Source organism: Manis javanica, chromosome 14, assembly GCF_040802235.1.
Source record: "Manis javanica isolate MJ-LG chromosome 14, MJ_LKY, whole genome shotgun sequence".
NCBI classification, from domain to species: Eukaryota; Metazoa; Chordata; class Mammalia; order Pholidota; family Manidae; genus Manis; species Manis javanica.
Genome location: NC_133169.1, coordinates 10984916 through 11001885, shown reverse-complemented (window position 1 = coordinate 11001885; position 16970 = coordinate 10984916). Strand labels below are relative to the sequence as shown.

The following is a 16970-nucleotide window of genomic DNA, read 5'->3' as shown; positions in this document are numbered from 1 at the left end:
TCCAGGAGAGGGGCGTGTAGGACGGATAAATCTGTGTTTGGAGTTTTCAGAGTTATATGAGGAGAAAACTAACGACAATAAGGGCAGGCACTTTCCAAGCCCTTTCCCATGAGCCCGGCACTGTGCCTAGTCTCATTTGCTCTTCAGGACACACACCTCACCGAGGCAAAATCGTCATCACCCCTGTTCACAGATCTGCAGACTGAGGCTCATAGAAGTCAGTTCTCTCACTGAGCGTGCCCAGCCAAGAAGCCACAGCGCTGGGACAAGAACAGCCGCACATGTGCTACTGACTACTCCGCGGGGCCCTCCAGAGCCCATGGGAGACCACCATCAGCCTCAGGGCCCAGCCTGCCCTGTCAGGGCTCCTGGAGGTTCAACAGACCTCTGTGTCTACACTGACGGCCTCCCCTCCCGGCCTCCCTCCACCCCTTCCTGCACAGCTCATGTCACCCACTGATGCTCTGGGTGCGGCTGGCCTGGCAGTGAGGGCAGCACAGACAAGGGGTGGGGGGTGGGAGGTGGGCAGGGGTGGAGAGCTTCTAAAGCAAGAACAGCTTTTTGGTGTGAAGAGCCCAGGCCAGGAGGCAGTCTGCAAAAGCACACCTGCCACACAGAGCAGGAGTTTGGGGGCTCTCCTGGGCTCAAATGCCCTCTCCAATTCCTGGCTGTGAGACCCTGCACAAGTCACTTAAGGCCCCGGAGCCTCAGGTCAGTCATCTGTAGAACGGGGGTTGCTGAGAGGATTAAGTGAGATGAGGTGGATGACAGCATATAGAAGGCCTTTAAAAAATGTTCACTTTCTTCTCCTCCCCCATCTGTCCTTCTTTTCACTCCTGAATAAAATTCAGAGTTGCTTTGGAGTCATTTTTACGGAAGGGGAAAGAAGTTTCCATCTTACGAGAGCAGCGCCTTCTCACACGCGGCTGAGGACCGAAGCGTTACATATGATCCCATCCACCCGAGAGGAGACCCCTCCACCCTGGGCCTGCTCGCGACCTGCATCAATTTCATTTCACTCTTGAGGGATCTTCCCATCGCTGGCACACAGCATGGACCCAGTCTAATGTCTGGTGCCAAATGTCCTTCCACCGGTTCAGCACCATTACTCCCCCCACCAGAGCAGGGGAGAGTATCTTGGCACAGCCAAACGCCAGGTCCAGCCTGGAGCAGGAGGGGCAGGGAGCCATGCACAGGGCTCCGAGGGACCCCGTATGATCCCATGACCGCTGAGCTCTCAGAAGAAACAACCATGGTGAAGCCTGCCTCGGACGAGCATAGCCCAGAGAGCCCCCTGGGGCTAGGTCTGTGTCATACTGAATCCTCCACCTCTGCCCTCAGCAAAAAGAATTATAATCACACCCTTCCAAGTAAAGAAGCCGCTGTGCAAGGCCACACAGCTAAATAGTGCATGTCCAGGATCTAAACCCAGGTCTGTGTGGAAAGCCTGAGCAATTTTAGGAAGAGTTGGCAGAGAGCAATACATTTTGTTGAGGAGAAACACCTGTCGCTGGTATCAAGTCCTTGAGGGCACAGATCCTTGCACTCCTGGAAGCTACCGTGGGGCTGCCAGAATTCCTGGATTCCACTTGCACCCTTGCCACTTACAATGCTGAGCAGCCTTGGACAAGTGACATAACTTCTCTGGGCTTTGAGGTTTTATAAAGAGGGGGATGAGGATGACAAGAGGGAGACCAGCTGGCTCCTGGCTTCCCTAGGCCATCCTACCAATGCCATTCAGCTTGGAGACCCTCCAAAGGAGGTAGCCTGACCCAGAGTAACATGCCCACCCCAAGCCCTCACCTTGGAGGAAGGTAACATCACCTACATCCATGGCCCCAGGCATCCCCACCTGTGGGAGCTAATCAGCATCTGGCTAAGCAAACCAACAAACATCCTACCCAGTGGCATCCAGAAAAGAGAGAAAATGGCTAAGCCCCAATTTGTTAAAATCGGATGTCTTAAAAGGGAGAAAAGGCTTTGCAAAAATTCCTGCTAGTGGAACCTTGCAAGGATGCAGGCAGGTGCCAGCTCAGGCACAGACGCTAGAAAGATCTGCCATTTGTTGGCAGCCCGGGATGTGCCAACCACCGGGCTGGCCACTTACTCAACTATTATCACATGTAATTCTCACCAAGCTGGTGAATGCCGCTATCTCCATTTACAAATGGGGAAACCGAGGTTCAGAGCATTTGAGTCACTGGCCTTATAGTCACCTGGCAGCAAAGGGATGGGCCAGAATTACCCCCCAGCACGGTCTCTCCCCCATCCCCAAAGGGCCTCTGTCAGTTTGGCCAGCAGGTCACCTGCCTCTTCCTCCCTACTGCCAGGTGGCCCTGGTCAAGGCATCCACCTTTACGGACTTCATCTATTAGCTCAAGCTAAACATTAGACAATGGCTCCTGTAGATGCCAGCTGGCATGCCTGGTACCCATAAGCTCTACAGAGTAGGCCTCAGCCTCAGTGAGAGTGTCCTCTAAGACAGCTTTCCTGTTCATTGACATTGAGTGCGGTGCCTGTCCCTTAAGAAAAATGCCCAACAAGCTGACTCAAAAATAACAGATGCCAATTTGCATATTATTTCACACATCATTTGCATGTTGTTCATTTAGTGTCACCACAGGTCTGCTCAGAATACAACACTAGTTACCTTGCAACCAGCCCCTGTGAAAAAAAATGGCCTCCATGCAGGGCAAGCCTGGCACGTCCCTCCCCTCCCAAGCTGCTCTTCATGCCCCTTGGCACCTGGACGGGAGAGTGACCACCTGCCACAGCAGAAAGGGTAGAAAGAACCTTGATTCACCAGCCCCACAACCTTTTGAATCCAAGCAGGTGCCCTGTCACAAGTCTTGAAGGAAGACTGTGTTCTCCTGAAGACACATGGGGGAAGGGCTAGCCTTTCTTCTGCTCCCTGGTTCCAGCCCAGGACGGCCTCCTGTTGGCCCTCTCCCTGGCATCCCTCGCTTACAGCCTCTTTTTGCCGGGTCATCATGTGTCCCCCTGACCTTCCGCCCAGCCTCTCAGCCCCTGGCCTGACTCCATGGGCTTATTTTTGCTCTCCCTCCACCTGTTGGATTTGCATGTCCACACCCAGTGAGCTGTTCCAGGCCACAGACTGCTGACTGTGAGTGTAGAATAACTACATGAGGATCCCATGAGGTAAGAAGGCTCCAGAAGCCCAGCAACTCTTCCAGGGAACACCCTGCTTCTCTCTCACTTGGGCAGATGCGCCCACAGGGACTCACCACAAACACGACTGGGCAGCTGGTCACCCGAGGTGAGGCCATTTGATTTTATGAGAAAGGGGGCACATTCTAAGTGCGCTCACCTTTTCCAGCACCCCTTTCTACAGCCACCTGGGTAGGGGTGTGACCTGGGTGCTCTCGCCCCGCCACAGGCCTCTGGGTAGCTGTGGGTTAACAGGAGCATTTTCTAAGTAGGGCTCTCACAAAAACAACAGCTGGCAGACATCGAGGCTCAGTGTGTACCCGGCTCCGGCTGGGTGCTATACTATAGGCAGGGGCTGTGATGCCCTCTGAATGTCTAAGAAACACGCTTCAAATACAGGAAACTCCCTGAGGACCCACCCCTGGTATGCCATATGCCACCAAGTCTGGATTCGAACCCAGAGCCCAAGCCCTTATCTCACACACCAGGCCAGCTGTGCTAATTAATATCAGCTGTGAGAAAAGAAGAGCATCAGGTCTTCAGGGCCTGAGGGTGCAGAACTCTGAGCCCCTGGCAATTCCAGACATCAAATCAATATTAATCATCCCTGTGCCCTCACCCTGAGTGCAAGTGTTTCATTCCCACTTAGAACGTCCTGGGTGAGACCAGCCCCGGCAACTTCTCCAGGCTTCTCTTTCCTCCCTTCCTGCCCCTGCATACACCACATGACAGGAACTGCCCAGCTCTGTGCCTGACCCACTGCCCCCTCTGCCCTGGCACCCAACTTCCTCACACTCAAAAAGGCCCCTTGCCTGTGACCCTCCCATGCTGGCCTGTCCCATCCTTCGGGACCAGCCCACCTCCTACAGGAAGCCACCCCAACAGCCCAAAACTACTGCCCTATGCCTCAGTGCCTCCAGCACCAGCGCCAGAGACCACAGTCCAGCTTGGATGGGTGGTGCCTGGGTGCAGGCCTGACACCCCTCAAGAACATGAGTTTGAGGACTAGGGCTTGCTGTCTTTGCACCAGAACGTGACAAATGCATGTTCAAAGGAATCAGAAAGCTTGCAGCAGGAAGGGAGTCAGCATCAGAGGTCAGCCCTCATTCTTAAGCTGGAGAAACAGGCTCAAAGAGGTGAAAGGACTTGATAAAGATCTCGCAAGTCAGATGCAAGAGGTGGAAAAACCTTCTCGGAGCCTTTAACACTAACTGCCACTGACTGAGCTAAACAAAGCCCCTCACCAGGGAGGTAGGAAACTCAGACTCAAGGATGAAGATGATTCTAGAACCAGGGAATGCAGAAGCCCTGGGAGGTTCCCCCGCTGAAATCCCCAGCAGAGGTTTGTAGTGGGGTTTGGAGCAAGGAGACAAGCAATGCACTGGAGACCCAAGCTCTTGTTCTAGAACCATCTCTCCTGAGATGGGCACCTGAAGGAAGCCACTCACCCGCTCTGCAGCTCAGTGTACTCATCTGTGAACTACTGCTGACCATACTGACTCCCAGGGGATCATGAGGAACAACAAGCAGGAAAATGTCTGGGAGAATAAATGATGAGCCCAAGCGGACCACCCCCAAGAAGTAGCCCTGTAGCCAGTGCTGGAAAAGAGGCAGGTGGGCTCCAGGGACAGCGAGAGAGGGGCAAGAGGTCAGAGGGCCGTGTGCAGGAAGAGTTCCACCAGGTTGGGGCCTGCTGGCTATGCAGGGTGGAAGGGGGGCATGCTGCAGGGCTGTGACAGGAACCTGCACCAGCCCAGGCCTTTGCCGGGTGGACTCTTATCTCTGTAACCTTGATACGTACTCCCTCTCAGCTTTGCCAGCCTTGCCCCAGGGCAGTAGACCTGCAGGTAGGGGGGCATCCCCAGGACAGACTGTGGGTCTGTCCACCATCTCCCTCTGGACCCAGGCTGCCCCTGGGTTCCCCCAGGACTCGGTCTCCTCTTGGTACCTGCCCTGGTACCTCCCACCCTCCATCAAGCCCCTTCCTGCCTATCTCTTGGTAAAGTTCCTCCCGTCCCAACATTTTGCATCATGAGTGTCTGGCCCACAAACCTTGACTTGTCTTTTAAGAATGATAAGCAGTTTATCCAGCAGCAGCAGGCAAGGGATAAGGCCTAAACCTGAGAATCAGTGGGGCTGGTTTCTTATCCCAGCACCGCCCCCCCACTAGCAGAATCAGCTAAGTGACATCATCTACAAAGGGGGGACCTGACCACCACCTCCTTTCAAGACTCTCGAATGTAAACATAGTATGGTGCTGCACAAACGGCCCGTGCTGTCCCTTCTCCTATCACCCGCAGCATTCAAGGGCCATGTGGTGCCAGGCCCGCGTCGCCCCTGCTCCCAACCCCTTCTCCCCTACTTCCTCCGGGATCCAAGCTGAGCTCCTGGAGGTGGAACGACAGAAGGAGGGAGGGGGCACCTGAAAACCCATTAGCCTCCTCCGGACTTTCCTCACCAGAAAGAAAGGCACTAGAATTTTCCTCCCCACAGCTCCAGAGAACAGCATGGTCTTAGAATTCCCCACCCTCATTATTTAAAGAGAAATAGGTGGCTTTCTTCTGTCTCTCTCCCTCTTTGGGGTTTTGAAAGAAAGAGAAGAAAAACAGCTACGAATGAACGAGCTGGTCTGCCTGCCTCGGAGCAGAGTGAAGCAGCATTTCATCAATCCACAGCCGCCCCCTCACAGGCCCCTTCCCACTCTCTCTTTCATTCGCACTCATTTTCTCCCCCAAACGTGCTTTACAAATAACTACCACAAAACCAGAGCTCCCTGTTCTGATTTTACACGGCCATCCAGGCCTCAGCTTCCCTACAGAGGTCACTCGAGTGTCTTTTCATTTGTTTTCTTCACCTCATATTTTTTAAAGCAGGCCTTTGGACCACGGCCTCACAAGCCCCCTTCCTGAAGCTCAGTAAGGGAAATACAAGGCCAGGATCCAGCAGCTTTCTAATTAGCCTGTGCAGCAGATAAATGCCCCAGAGATGCTGCTGGTGCCCAAGCAGCGAGCAGAACCGCCCATGAGGAAGGGAATCCGGATGTATTATGAAGTCTTTCCCCCAGGACAGTTATAAATAGTGTGATGACACGCTAAGGAGAAGCGTATATAAAAGTTAGCTGTCCCCTCTGTGTCCCCAACAAACGGTTGACTCACTTGCAGACGGTCCACAAAGGTTATAAATAAAGTGGCCCCACCCTGGGTGGGAGAAGGACCTCATTTTCACACTCCCAGAGTCACTCTTGCCCTCCCTGGGCCTAGACATTCGGTGTGACCTGTGGCGATTTAACTGCTTGGGGCACTTGGCTGCCAGCTCTCAGGCTCCTAACTGTACCCAAGTGCTTATAAAGAGTCTCCCCCCTTCTACAGCCCTGTCCTGCAGGTGATCCCACAGACAGGGTCCATGGAAAGGGGTCTGCCCCATTTCTACTTTCCCAACATGCCTGAAGCCGCAGACACAATGCACGGAGCCATCTCCTCCCAAACATCAGGACAGCCACCCACTTACTCCAAGGGCCCCAGGTCTGGCAGGAGGTGCAGGCCAGTCACCCAGCTAAGCCCCGGCTGCCACTCTGCCCTTCTGCAGCCAAGACCTCCATGACCAGGGAGGGCAGAGGATTCAAGAGCCTGGACAGGTGACCCTACTCAGGCATTCAAGCTAGAGGCCGGGAGTGGATTCACTGCCCTCTGTGAGGCCAGCAGAGACACAAGTTAGCCCTAAGGGACCCCATTTTCTTTGAAGAGTAAATAGCCAGGGCCTGAGTTCCTCTGGGCATGCAGAGACGCCTGCCCTTTTCAAAGTTGCATCCCACAAGGTGGTCTAAGAAGGAAGTATGAGAAAAGACACCACACGTGGGAATGGAGGGGGCAGCCCCGTCATACTGACTTCTCTGCTTGTGGCCTGGGTGGCCCCCTGCAACAAGGCCAGGCCGTGGTAGCAGGAAGAGCAAAGGGGCAGGAAGTTGGTGGGGTGAGAGTGAATGGGACACCAGGGGGTGGAGGATTGCTCATCTGGGAGGTGAAACCCACAGGGACTGTGAGCCCGGGGGTGGGGAAGTGGTTTGAGGTCGTGCAAAAATGGTAGAAACGGAGAGCCTCTGCTGCAGCCCCCGAGATGGCCCTACAGCCCTATGCCTGAGGTCCCTGGGAAACAAGGCCCGCTAGTGACCTGCCAGCTGGCAGAGGCACTGGCTCAGCCACCAGAAGGGCAGCAGGGTGGCGGGTGGGGTCCCACAGCTGGGGAGGAGAGGGCTTTGCCCGGTCCCAGCTCTCCCTCACCCCAGTGGAGGGAGCACAGCAGGGAGTTTAAAGCACTTTAGGACCACCTGTCCCAGCTCTGAACCCCTGCCCTCCCTACTCGTGGAGGGCTAGTCTGCAAAAGGGCTGACAGGCAGCCAGGGTGAGTGCCTGGGAATAGCCCCCTCAGGCCAGCTCTGGGGGAAAGTAAAGAATGCCAAGAACTCCCCAAATCTTCACTGTCTTTGTCCTGACTCATGCTAACGGGGCAGACAGTGTCACTACGATTTCTCAGCAGGATCGCCAAGACCCGGCCCGGTCATGTGTCTAAGCCCTGGAGGGTAAATCCACCTATTCCAAAAACCGCCGGTTTGGGGGTAGCCCGGTACCATGAGGAGGCTCTCAGGGCCATCCCTGGCAGGCTCCCTGCTGTGTGTCCTCATGGCCCGGCCGTGATCAGGAACTGGCCCTCCTGTAAACGGTGCCCCACTTCAGTGTGTGTTCCTTCACTGTCATCCTCTGCAGCTTGTGAGAAGGGGGCCAAGGACTGTTCTGTCCTCGTTTCCTACCTCCTCACGCAGGCTCCCTGTTACATTAACTTTGAATATGTGCAGGGGCAGGCCTTGTTCCTTCCCAGAGAGCCAGGCCTGCATGGGAATGCGTCCCCGAGTAACAGGTATTAGCCAAAGACAGGCAACCAGGAAGGCCACAGCCCCCTGGCAAGAAGCAGAGAACTTGAGAAAGCAGCAGCTCAGCGCAAGGCTAAGAGTCTTCAGTCCCTTGAGGGGAAAAATGTGTATCCCTCTCCCAAGGGCCTTTGAGTGAGAACTGCCACCATAGGTGCAGAATTACTCAGTCTGACTGGGGTGCTGAGGTCACCCCGTCCATCTCCTGCCCCAGACTGGTCAGCAAAGCCAACAAGACACACTAAGTTCTCCAGCAAAAGAGACTGTCACCCATCCCACCCAGTGTCGGCTGAACACCTCTGAGCTCTCCCAGCTTGTGTGTGATCCTTCATTCTAACCCAAAGCCTCTTGTCACAATAGAGCCCATTTTCTCCATGAGGCTGGGAACAGGTGTTCACCTCCCCTACAACAGACCCATGCGCAGAGGTGGTTTCCAGGTTCCCAGTCCCTTCTCAGAACTTCTCCCTCCAAGACAACTTCTTACTGCATGTCCAGTCTTGGTTCCCAATCTGCTAAGGCCCCAGCTAATTCCAGAGCCAGAGTTAGATACAGAGGGAAAAGGCATCTCTTTTTCTCTCATCATCACCAACACCAATCACAGGAGGTCCCGCTCATCGAGCAGGCCCTGTGTGAGAGCCTTACACTGCTGTACTTCACTCTCCCACCTGACAGCTGGGAGACAGGCTCGCAGAAGCTACACGGTTTGTCCAAGATCACACAACTGCAAATGGCAGAGCTGGGATTCAGACTTAGGTCTGATTCTTGAAAACAATCGTATTTGCCTCCAGGGGAGGAGAAGTGTGGCTGCGTTAGCCCCTCCTGGGTCCACAGGGCCTGACATAGAAGCCACCCAGAAAACGCTCTTCCAGGAGTCAGGGCATGGATGACTGGTGGAAGCCTTGGTGATCAGGTGAGCAGGTTAAAGTGAGCCCCACCTATCACACCAATACCAGCCCCAGGTGCGCAGGAAGTGGCCATCTCACCAGCTGAAGCAAGCGGGACCTTCCCAGTTGTTGCCCCCTCCGTGCTGCCATCAGCCAGGGGTCAGCAATTTAGAAACGGGTGAAGCCCGGCCCCCCTTGGGTCACCTCACCCTTCATCACACCCAGGTCTGCTCTCTCCAGCTCCAGGAAAGCCCCCTTTGCCTGAATACTCCATCAGAGGGGCACCTGCTCCAAGTCCCTCCCTGCCCAGCATCAACCTTTCCATTGCATTAAGACAAGTGTGCACACACCAATCTCATGCTGGGAACTGTCCCAAGGAAGAGCCATTCCCTGAAGAGCTCTGACCACAGGGGTCACCAAAAGAGGGGGTGCTGGTCTTGACCCTTCCTCTTGCACCCCCCCCTCACAGAACTTAGGCCCTCTTCAGTTTCCCCCAGTAAGGCCTCCTGATTCCCAGGGGGTGACTGGAGGGAGCCAGGGCCGTGAGCAGGGAGGCTGCTGGGCCTGCGGAGGGTGGTGGCCCCTCTCGGGGGCGCCCAGCAGGAGAGGCAGTTCTGAGAAGGCAGCGAGCACAAGGACCCGCAGACTCCGAGGCTCATTACAGGGAATGACTCAGTGAGCTGCGATTCCAGGGGAAACCCCGCTTACTCCTGCTCACTGAGGGGCTCAGATCCTTGCTATTTGGACGGACGCAGCTTCCAGGAGCTGCCGTCAGCTGAGGCAGCCCCCTCGGAGAAGCCAGGTCCCGGGGAAACCCTCCGCCTGGAAGTCCTGATTCCGCCTCTTGAGGTCATCTGACAGGTCTGCCCCGCCCGCGGCCAGAGCAGGCAAGCCTGCCCATCCCCTGGTAGAGCAAGAGGCTGGGGAAGGGGGAAATCCGATCAGCACCTCCTAGGTTTTTGCGGCTGGATTTCAACAAGGAATGTAACAGTCTCGCAGCAGCTGTGCCCAGCCTGAAACAAGCTCTATTTGAAACCGCCAACAGCTGAACCCCTCCCAGCTACCCGCCGGCCAGCCCAGCCACCCCCTGCCCCAAATTACAAATAAGTAGAAAAATCCAAGCAACAAGCAAGCAAGCAAGCAAGCAAGCAAGCGCGCGCACACACACACACACACACACACACACACACACACACACACACACACACACACACCAACAAATTGGGGGTGAGGTAGAGTGGGGGGAAATCCACTTGTCCAAGAACTCCAGGGTCTCCAAGCCTTCCAGCCCGCGGCAGGAGAGCTCCCAGCAGGCAGAGCACCCACAGAACCCACCTTCCTCAGTCCCCACTCTCTTGGAGGACGGGAGCTCCGAGCCCTTCGGGGAGGAGAACCTCTCCTCCTTGGGGCTGGCCTGAGGGGCCGGAGAAGTGGGACCAGGGACCTCGCCAAAGCCGGTGCCCGCCCATCTCCACGGGACGCGCACTCACCCGCTCGCGCACACACTCATCCTTATTTATTCCCAGAAGCTGTTGGGGTGGGAGGGGAGAACCAGGGCTGAGCCGGGGGCGCCGGCTCTTGGGGACCTCCTGGGAAGCCCCGTCATCCCAGCCCAAGGAGAGGCGCTCCCCCCACCGCCACCCCGGGCCGATGCCAAGGCGGCGCCCATCTGCTCTGCCTGGGGAACACCTGTAGCCATTTTTATCAGGGGATGTTTACGAGGCAGCAGCAGGTTTATTCTGAGTCCTCTTTCCCGAGGGAAAGGACCGATGATTTCCTCCGCCTGTATTTTTAGGCGACTCAGGGCATGGGTGCTTTTCTATTTCGCCCTAAGTCTCTCAGGAGGAGGGAAATAGAAACTTGGGAAGAGACGAGAGGACAGAGAGAGAAGGGACTGGCATGGACTCCCCTCCCCGCCCCCCACCCAGACATTTATTTCTTTTTTATCCTCGGGAAAATGGAGTGGAGCCTGGAGGGGAGGAGAGGGGGGAAGTCACAGGAACTGGCAAGCACCGAGGCAGAATGTAATTAATTGGTGCGTTAAGCTGCTGGGTTATGCTTTTGTACGAGTGAGCCAGGAGGAAAAATGATTCTCAGAAGGGATTCTATCGTCCTCCCTAACCCAGAGTCTGCAAATGAGACACAGTGTTTGGGGATGTCCCCCCCCCCCCACCCACAAGAAGGCGAGGAATGAATTCTCCCGGGATTAAGAAGGAAAACCATGGGAAGTTGGAGTGTTCAATGTAATTGAGCAAACGCCTCTCCCACCACCAGCACCTCTCTCCCCCAATCTCTCTCTCTCGCTCTCTTGCTACCTACATAAGCCTTTTGTTCAAGGTATAAAGAGAAACCACAGCCCCTACCTTTGAGTACAAACCCCAAGAGAGCTCGGTCTCTATCACCATAACAACAATTCCAAACATCCCAAAAATCAGAGCATAGTCGCTCAGGCGCTTTCTCTTTTCAAACAGGGCCCTCCTGTGTCCCAGCTTATAGCCAATGTTTTGGTTTTTCCGCTTGTTGGCTTTGGGGAAGGTGGTGCTGCTGGCAGTGGTGCCGGCGTGCTGGTGGTTGTGGGTGGCGTTGGGGTGACGGAGCAGGGTCTGGTGGGCATGGTTGTCCTCCCGGGAGGAGATGACGATCTCCGGGGGGTTGCCGGGGCTGAAGAGCTGGAGGGGTTGGCCCTCAGGCTCAGCCTCGATCAGGTTCCTCCGGGAGGCGCTCAGGCGGCTGAGGGGCTTCATGACTCCACCGCTGTACTTGCAGGAGCTCATGGCGATCTCCGTGAAGGGGTTGCTATCCCGCCGGTGCACCAAGGGGCTGGCCTGCCGGTGCCGGCCGCCTCCACCAGGCCCACTTGTGGCTGTGGAGCTTGGAGAGTGGCCAAGCAAGTGGTCATTGAGATTGAGCTGGCTGCCTTGCCTGGAGGAAGGGTGGAGGATGGCTGTGGAGTTGGCCGAAGGGGGGCCCCTGAAAGCAGTGGGAGAGGAGTGGAGCAGGCCGGGGTGGACGGGCTGACTCTGGAGTTGGGTGAGCTGAGACAGGGGATGCGGCGGCGGCGGCGGCGGCTGCTGAGGCTGAGGCTGCGGAGGCTGAGGCTGCGACAGGGGTCCCGGGGGCTGCTGGGGCACCGCTGGTGGCGCTGACGGCGGCGGTGGCGGCTGCTGCTGCTCGTCTCCGGAGGATGGACAGGGGCACTTGGGGTCTTCATCCAGGTCTCCCACCCCGGAGTCATGGAAGTGCCCAGAAGTGTCCATCTTGGGACCTGGCTGGATTCCTTGCAGCACAATCCCCCACCCCAAAGCCACCCTCGCTCCAAAGACGTCCTCAAAGAAAGCCAGGCATCCAAGCTCCCCAACCGGAGTGTCTTGGCTCCCGTCCTCTCGCTGGCTTGCTTCGGTTCTCTGGGGCTGCCTGGAGTCCAGACGCTGCCACTCAAGAATGCATTGCACTGGGCAGGGAGGGAGGGCAGGAGAGAGCTTGAGCAAGAAGAAGGAGGAAAAAGAACTCTGTCTCAGGAGGTGGTCCTCTAGGAGCGTGCGAGGCCAGGTCCAGCTCCACTCCTCGCTGGCTCAATTGCTTTGCTCGCCTCCTCCTGCCACTGTTATATTGTAAGCCAAGCCCACTTATTAGCAGCTGGTCTCATTGGCTTGGCTTAACTCTCCAACCACCTCCTAACTCCGCCCCCATTTAGGCTCCGCCCAGGAGGAGGAGCCAACTGCCCTCAGCTCTGGGCCCAGCGGCGGCGCGGCGAGGGCTGGGAACTGTAGTTTCCGCTTGCGTGCGCGGAGCTGAGCTGCTGCCCTCTTTCCTCTGACAGGTATGGCAGAAACCCGCGAGCCCACGGCCATGAAAGATGTACACGGACGGGGGCGGTGGGGAGGAGGAGCAGAGGGCCTCCTAAGGAGGGTAGCTGTGCACCCCGACGCTGGGGCAGGAAGCAGGAAGGCAACTTATTAATGGCCAGGGTCTACACATATTATCCAGTTACGTCCTCCAGACACCCAAGGAGGTGGGCATTATCTTCCCATTTTACCAACTGGTCCGTGATGTTGAGTAACAACTTCAAGGTCACAGAAGCAGAGAGGACCCATAGCCTTCTTACCCCCGGCTGAAAAGCTCACCTACTGAACGCCTGCAATCTGCGCAGGTGCCTCCTCTAGGTTATTTCTAACCCTCTCATCAACCCTATGGAAATGATGTCATCATTCTCCTTTTACAGATGAAAACCGTAAAAAAAAAAAAAAAAAAGAAAGGAAAAGAAAACGCCCAAGCACAGATAAGTAACTTGCCAGATGTCACCCAGCTTGTAATTAAGGATGCTAGGATCTGAACCCAGGTCAATCTGACCCCACAGCTCCTATACTATCTCCCAGGATGCCTTTCCATTATGATGCTCAACACCAAGTAGTTGCTCCATCAGTGTTGCTCAAATGGTGGGTGGGAGAAAGCCAGGAAGAAGCCATGGAGGAAATGGCCTCCCCAAAGCAAGATGTGTAAGTGGACCATGACTCCACCTGAGCATAAAGTCACAAGAGTATCTAGCCGGAAGACTGAAGACCCCCATGGTTGCTCCCCAAGGGGGCTCTGAGAGTCAGAGCTAGGAACAGCTGTTGGCTTCCCAGGTTCAGAACCATCATCAAGTATTTATTAAGTTCCCACTGTGTACAAAGGGAGTTCCAAAGAGATGGGACCAGAGCTGAATGGAAATGCATTTATAACTGTGGCAGACTTAGGGATTAGTGAGGAAGGGACCATTATGGGATTCCCCAGGCACACCTGGGTTTTTAAGAGGGCGGCATCTTTCTGCCTGGCTCCTGCTTTCCATCACCCCTTGGCCTCTGGCCAGCTGCTTCCCTGCATAGGAAGAGGGAAGAGTAGGAGAGCCATGCACACACACAGATACACAGATACAGGTGCATACATGCACATAGGTGTGCACACACATGCTCACACAGTGAGCTTCTAAAAGCAGCTCTCCTGAATGGTGAGTGGCAAGTGGCTAGGTCAGAGAGGAGCAGAACTCCTATCAAGTGAGCCCAAAGCACCCTCTTTATATCAGTTCTCACCTTCCCAATCCCCTGTTGGCCCTCATGATTAAGAGGCGAGTATTACTTGTAATCTTAGCCACAACCCAAGAAACCGAATAATTACAATTGCTTACACACAATAATCTTGATTATTGTTAGTATTATTAATGAGATGGTCGTTCCTCCTCCCCTAACCTGCCACTGCCAGTCACAGCCCTGGGGCTCAGACACAGCCTGGGGTCTCACCGGCCTTCCTTGTATTGGACACACCCTTCAGCACCCCTCCACCTCCTCCCTCCAGCACCCCCTACCTTCCCTCCCTTCCCCTTCCCTCCCCTTGGTTTCCCTCCCTCTATTCCCCAAAGAGCCACCTGTTTGGTTCAAGGCTCCAGATAACATATTTAAGCTTAATGATTTCCTAATAAATTATCATTTATGTTGTTAGTAGCAGAAATGTGCTGTTAGTATTGGTTCTCAGTGCCAGATACAGCATCTGGGCTGTGAAAGATCCATTTTCAGGGACAGACTCCAGGCCTGGGCATTTTTGTGTCCACTCCACCAGACCTGCCTTCTGCTTCAGCTGACATTTCTGGGCCAGCTTCCTGCCTCCAGGTCTCCTGGCTGCGCTGGCTGGATCTAAATGGGGACTGTTGAAGTACATCCTGCTGTAGGGTAGGGATGAGAAACAGTCAGTGGGGTGGGAGTGGACGGAGACAAAACCAAACTATGTGAAAGCCAAAGATTGATTGGAGAGTCATGAAGAAATGGACTGGAAGTTGGCAGGTAATGCCACTGAAGCAGCTCAGGCCCCTCAATACAGCTGCCCTGCTGGAATGGGAAGAGAACAGTGTCGTGGTTAGAGCTCATGCTCAGACTGCCCAGGCTGCCACACGACGGCTGTGTAACCACAGGCAGGACAACCACCTCCTGATCCTCAGCTTGCCACCCTATAAAACAGGAGTAAGAAGTCCCCTACCTTATGGGATTGGGGGAGAATTAGATGCAAGCCTATAGGAGTGGGCCATCCCACCAGACCACATGTGGCAACCCAGAACCCTCAGTGTTGTGCTGAAGCTGCCTGGTACTGGCTCAGGAAAGCCAGCCTTGCATATGTCTTCCTTGTTCCGAGTCCAGCGATATCACACTGACAGTGAGGTGATGGTGGAAGTATTTACACCATAGGAATCAGCAAACACTGAGAATCAGGGCTGACTTTTCCCCGGTAAGCCAGTTGATAAACATTTACCGTCACCCTTGTGCTCTTATCCCATATCATCCTATCCAAAATGTGACTCCACCCTGCTCTCCACCCTGCCTGGGCACTTCCTCTCCTCTCTCCCTCTCTCCAACACAGGCTTTGCCACTTGCTCACTGTGTAACCTTGGGCCGGTTGCGTTCCCCTCAGGCCTTTAGCTTCCTTAGCTCTAATGAGGTAGTCCAGCTCAAGTACTTTGTCACTGGAAAGTATCTAACTGGTTAGTGAATCAACTGGGAGCTGCTCAGCCGCAGAGCCGCATCATTCCAGGTCTTCCATCCTGTCCTACAGACCCACTGCTCTCAGGCCTCTTACCACCACTGCTGCACATCTAAATCCTCACTCTTAGGAAGCCCCCAACCTTCCCCAGCCCCCACGTACAGTCATGCCTTCAGGAAGTTGGAGCCATCACCTGTTTTATAAATGAAGAAACTGAGGCATTAGGATGATTTAAAACTTGCCCCCAGTTACTAACCAGTGATGTAACTGGAACCAAACTCAGGCCTGTCCAACCCCAAAGCCCCAGCACTTCCCATGTGTCCTGAAATCCAAATCAGTCTTTTTGGTATTTATTAAACTTTACCATGTGACTCTTATGGCCCTTGGGAGCTTGAGTGCTCACTGCAGAGACAAGCGATACTCCCTCAGGGTGAAAGAGAACCACGGAGATCCCACAGTGTGGTCTAGACAACAGAGTTCATTTGAAGGCAAAGGGTAGTCAATGGAGACTTCATGGAGGTGGTGGCATTTGAGCCACATCTTGAAGAACAGGCTCTCCCTTAAAATAAATTAGGCCTCTTCGATTTATAAAGATGAAGACAAGGGGCTGTGGTGGAGCTCCTTAGCTCAGACAGTACAGGGAAGTGAACAAGGCCAGGTTCACCAAACCCAGTAGGTAAAGGTGACCTTTGGCCATAGAAGCTTCACGTCAGGTGTGCTGGGGCTCAGCCCTGCCCTCCTTTCCGCATGCATTCTGCTCTACTTCCCTCTTTATGCCCCAGCAGCACCAGCTTCTTACAGTTCTAATAAGCCATGGTATTTCACACATCCATGTCTTTGCTCATGCTGTTCCTTCTGCCTGGGGTGCTTTTCCCATATATCTTCATCTAACACATTTCTTTTTGCCCTTAAAGACATGCCTTATAGGTCTTCTTTCTGGGAAGCCTGCCTTGAGCTCCCCAAATCCAGAGCAGAGGCCCTTAGTCTGTATTTTCAGTACCCTGTGTTCATTTCCATCCCTGCCTTTATCAAGTAGTATCACTGTTATCTCTTTGCTTGTTCTTTTCCCCCCAGACTGACCTACTGGAGGGCAGGAATGATGTCTTCTCCATCACTGTGTCTTCAGCTTTTGCACAGAGCCTGGCATATAGTAGATGCATAATAAAGATTCACTGAACTGAACTGAACTTGAAACCTGGGGAGGTTATTTGGAGGCAAATAAGAGGAAGTCATAATAATTTCCACAACAAATAATAACCAAAATGTCCCCATCAGTTAAATGAGGAGATAGAAGAGATGATTTCTAAGATCACTCAACTTTAAAATACCATAACCTGTGATCTGTGGAACTTGTTACCCCCAAAAGGTAGATCTGAAAGTAGGTTTAAGAAAAGTAATGATTTTTGGTTTATATGGCTGCCTTTCCCACTAGGCTGTGAACTCCTTGAGTACAGAGAAAGGGCCTAATTTTTTTCTGTATCACCAGCACTGAG

The 16970-nt window shown here is 54.3% G+C and overlaps 1 protein-coding gene across 3 annotated transcripts in view; it reads right to left on the bottom strand.

Moving 5' to 3' along the window:
• Positions 1-12677, bottom strand: part of KCNN3 (potassium calcium-activated channel subfamily N member 3) — a 147336-nt gene extending 134659 nt beyond the window's left edge. Inside the window, exon 1 of one of the 3 annotated variants that reach the window (XM_037016765.2) lies at positions 11337-12677. In XM_037016765.2, coding sequence (XP_036872660.1) covers positions 11337-12230 — 894 coding nt within the window. In that variant the 5' untranslated portion in view covers positions 12231-12677. Of the gene's footprint in view, positions 1-10308; positions 10893-11336 lie in introns of those variants that run through there. The other 2 variants (XM_017676515.3, XM_073221184.1) reach the window with 2 other exon arrangements.
• Positions 12678-16970: the final 4293 nt, after the last annotated feature.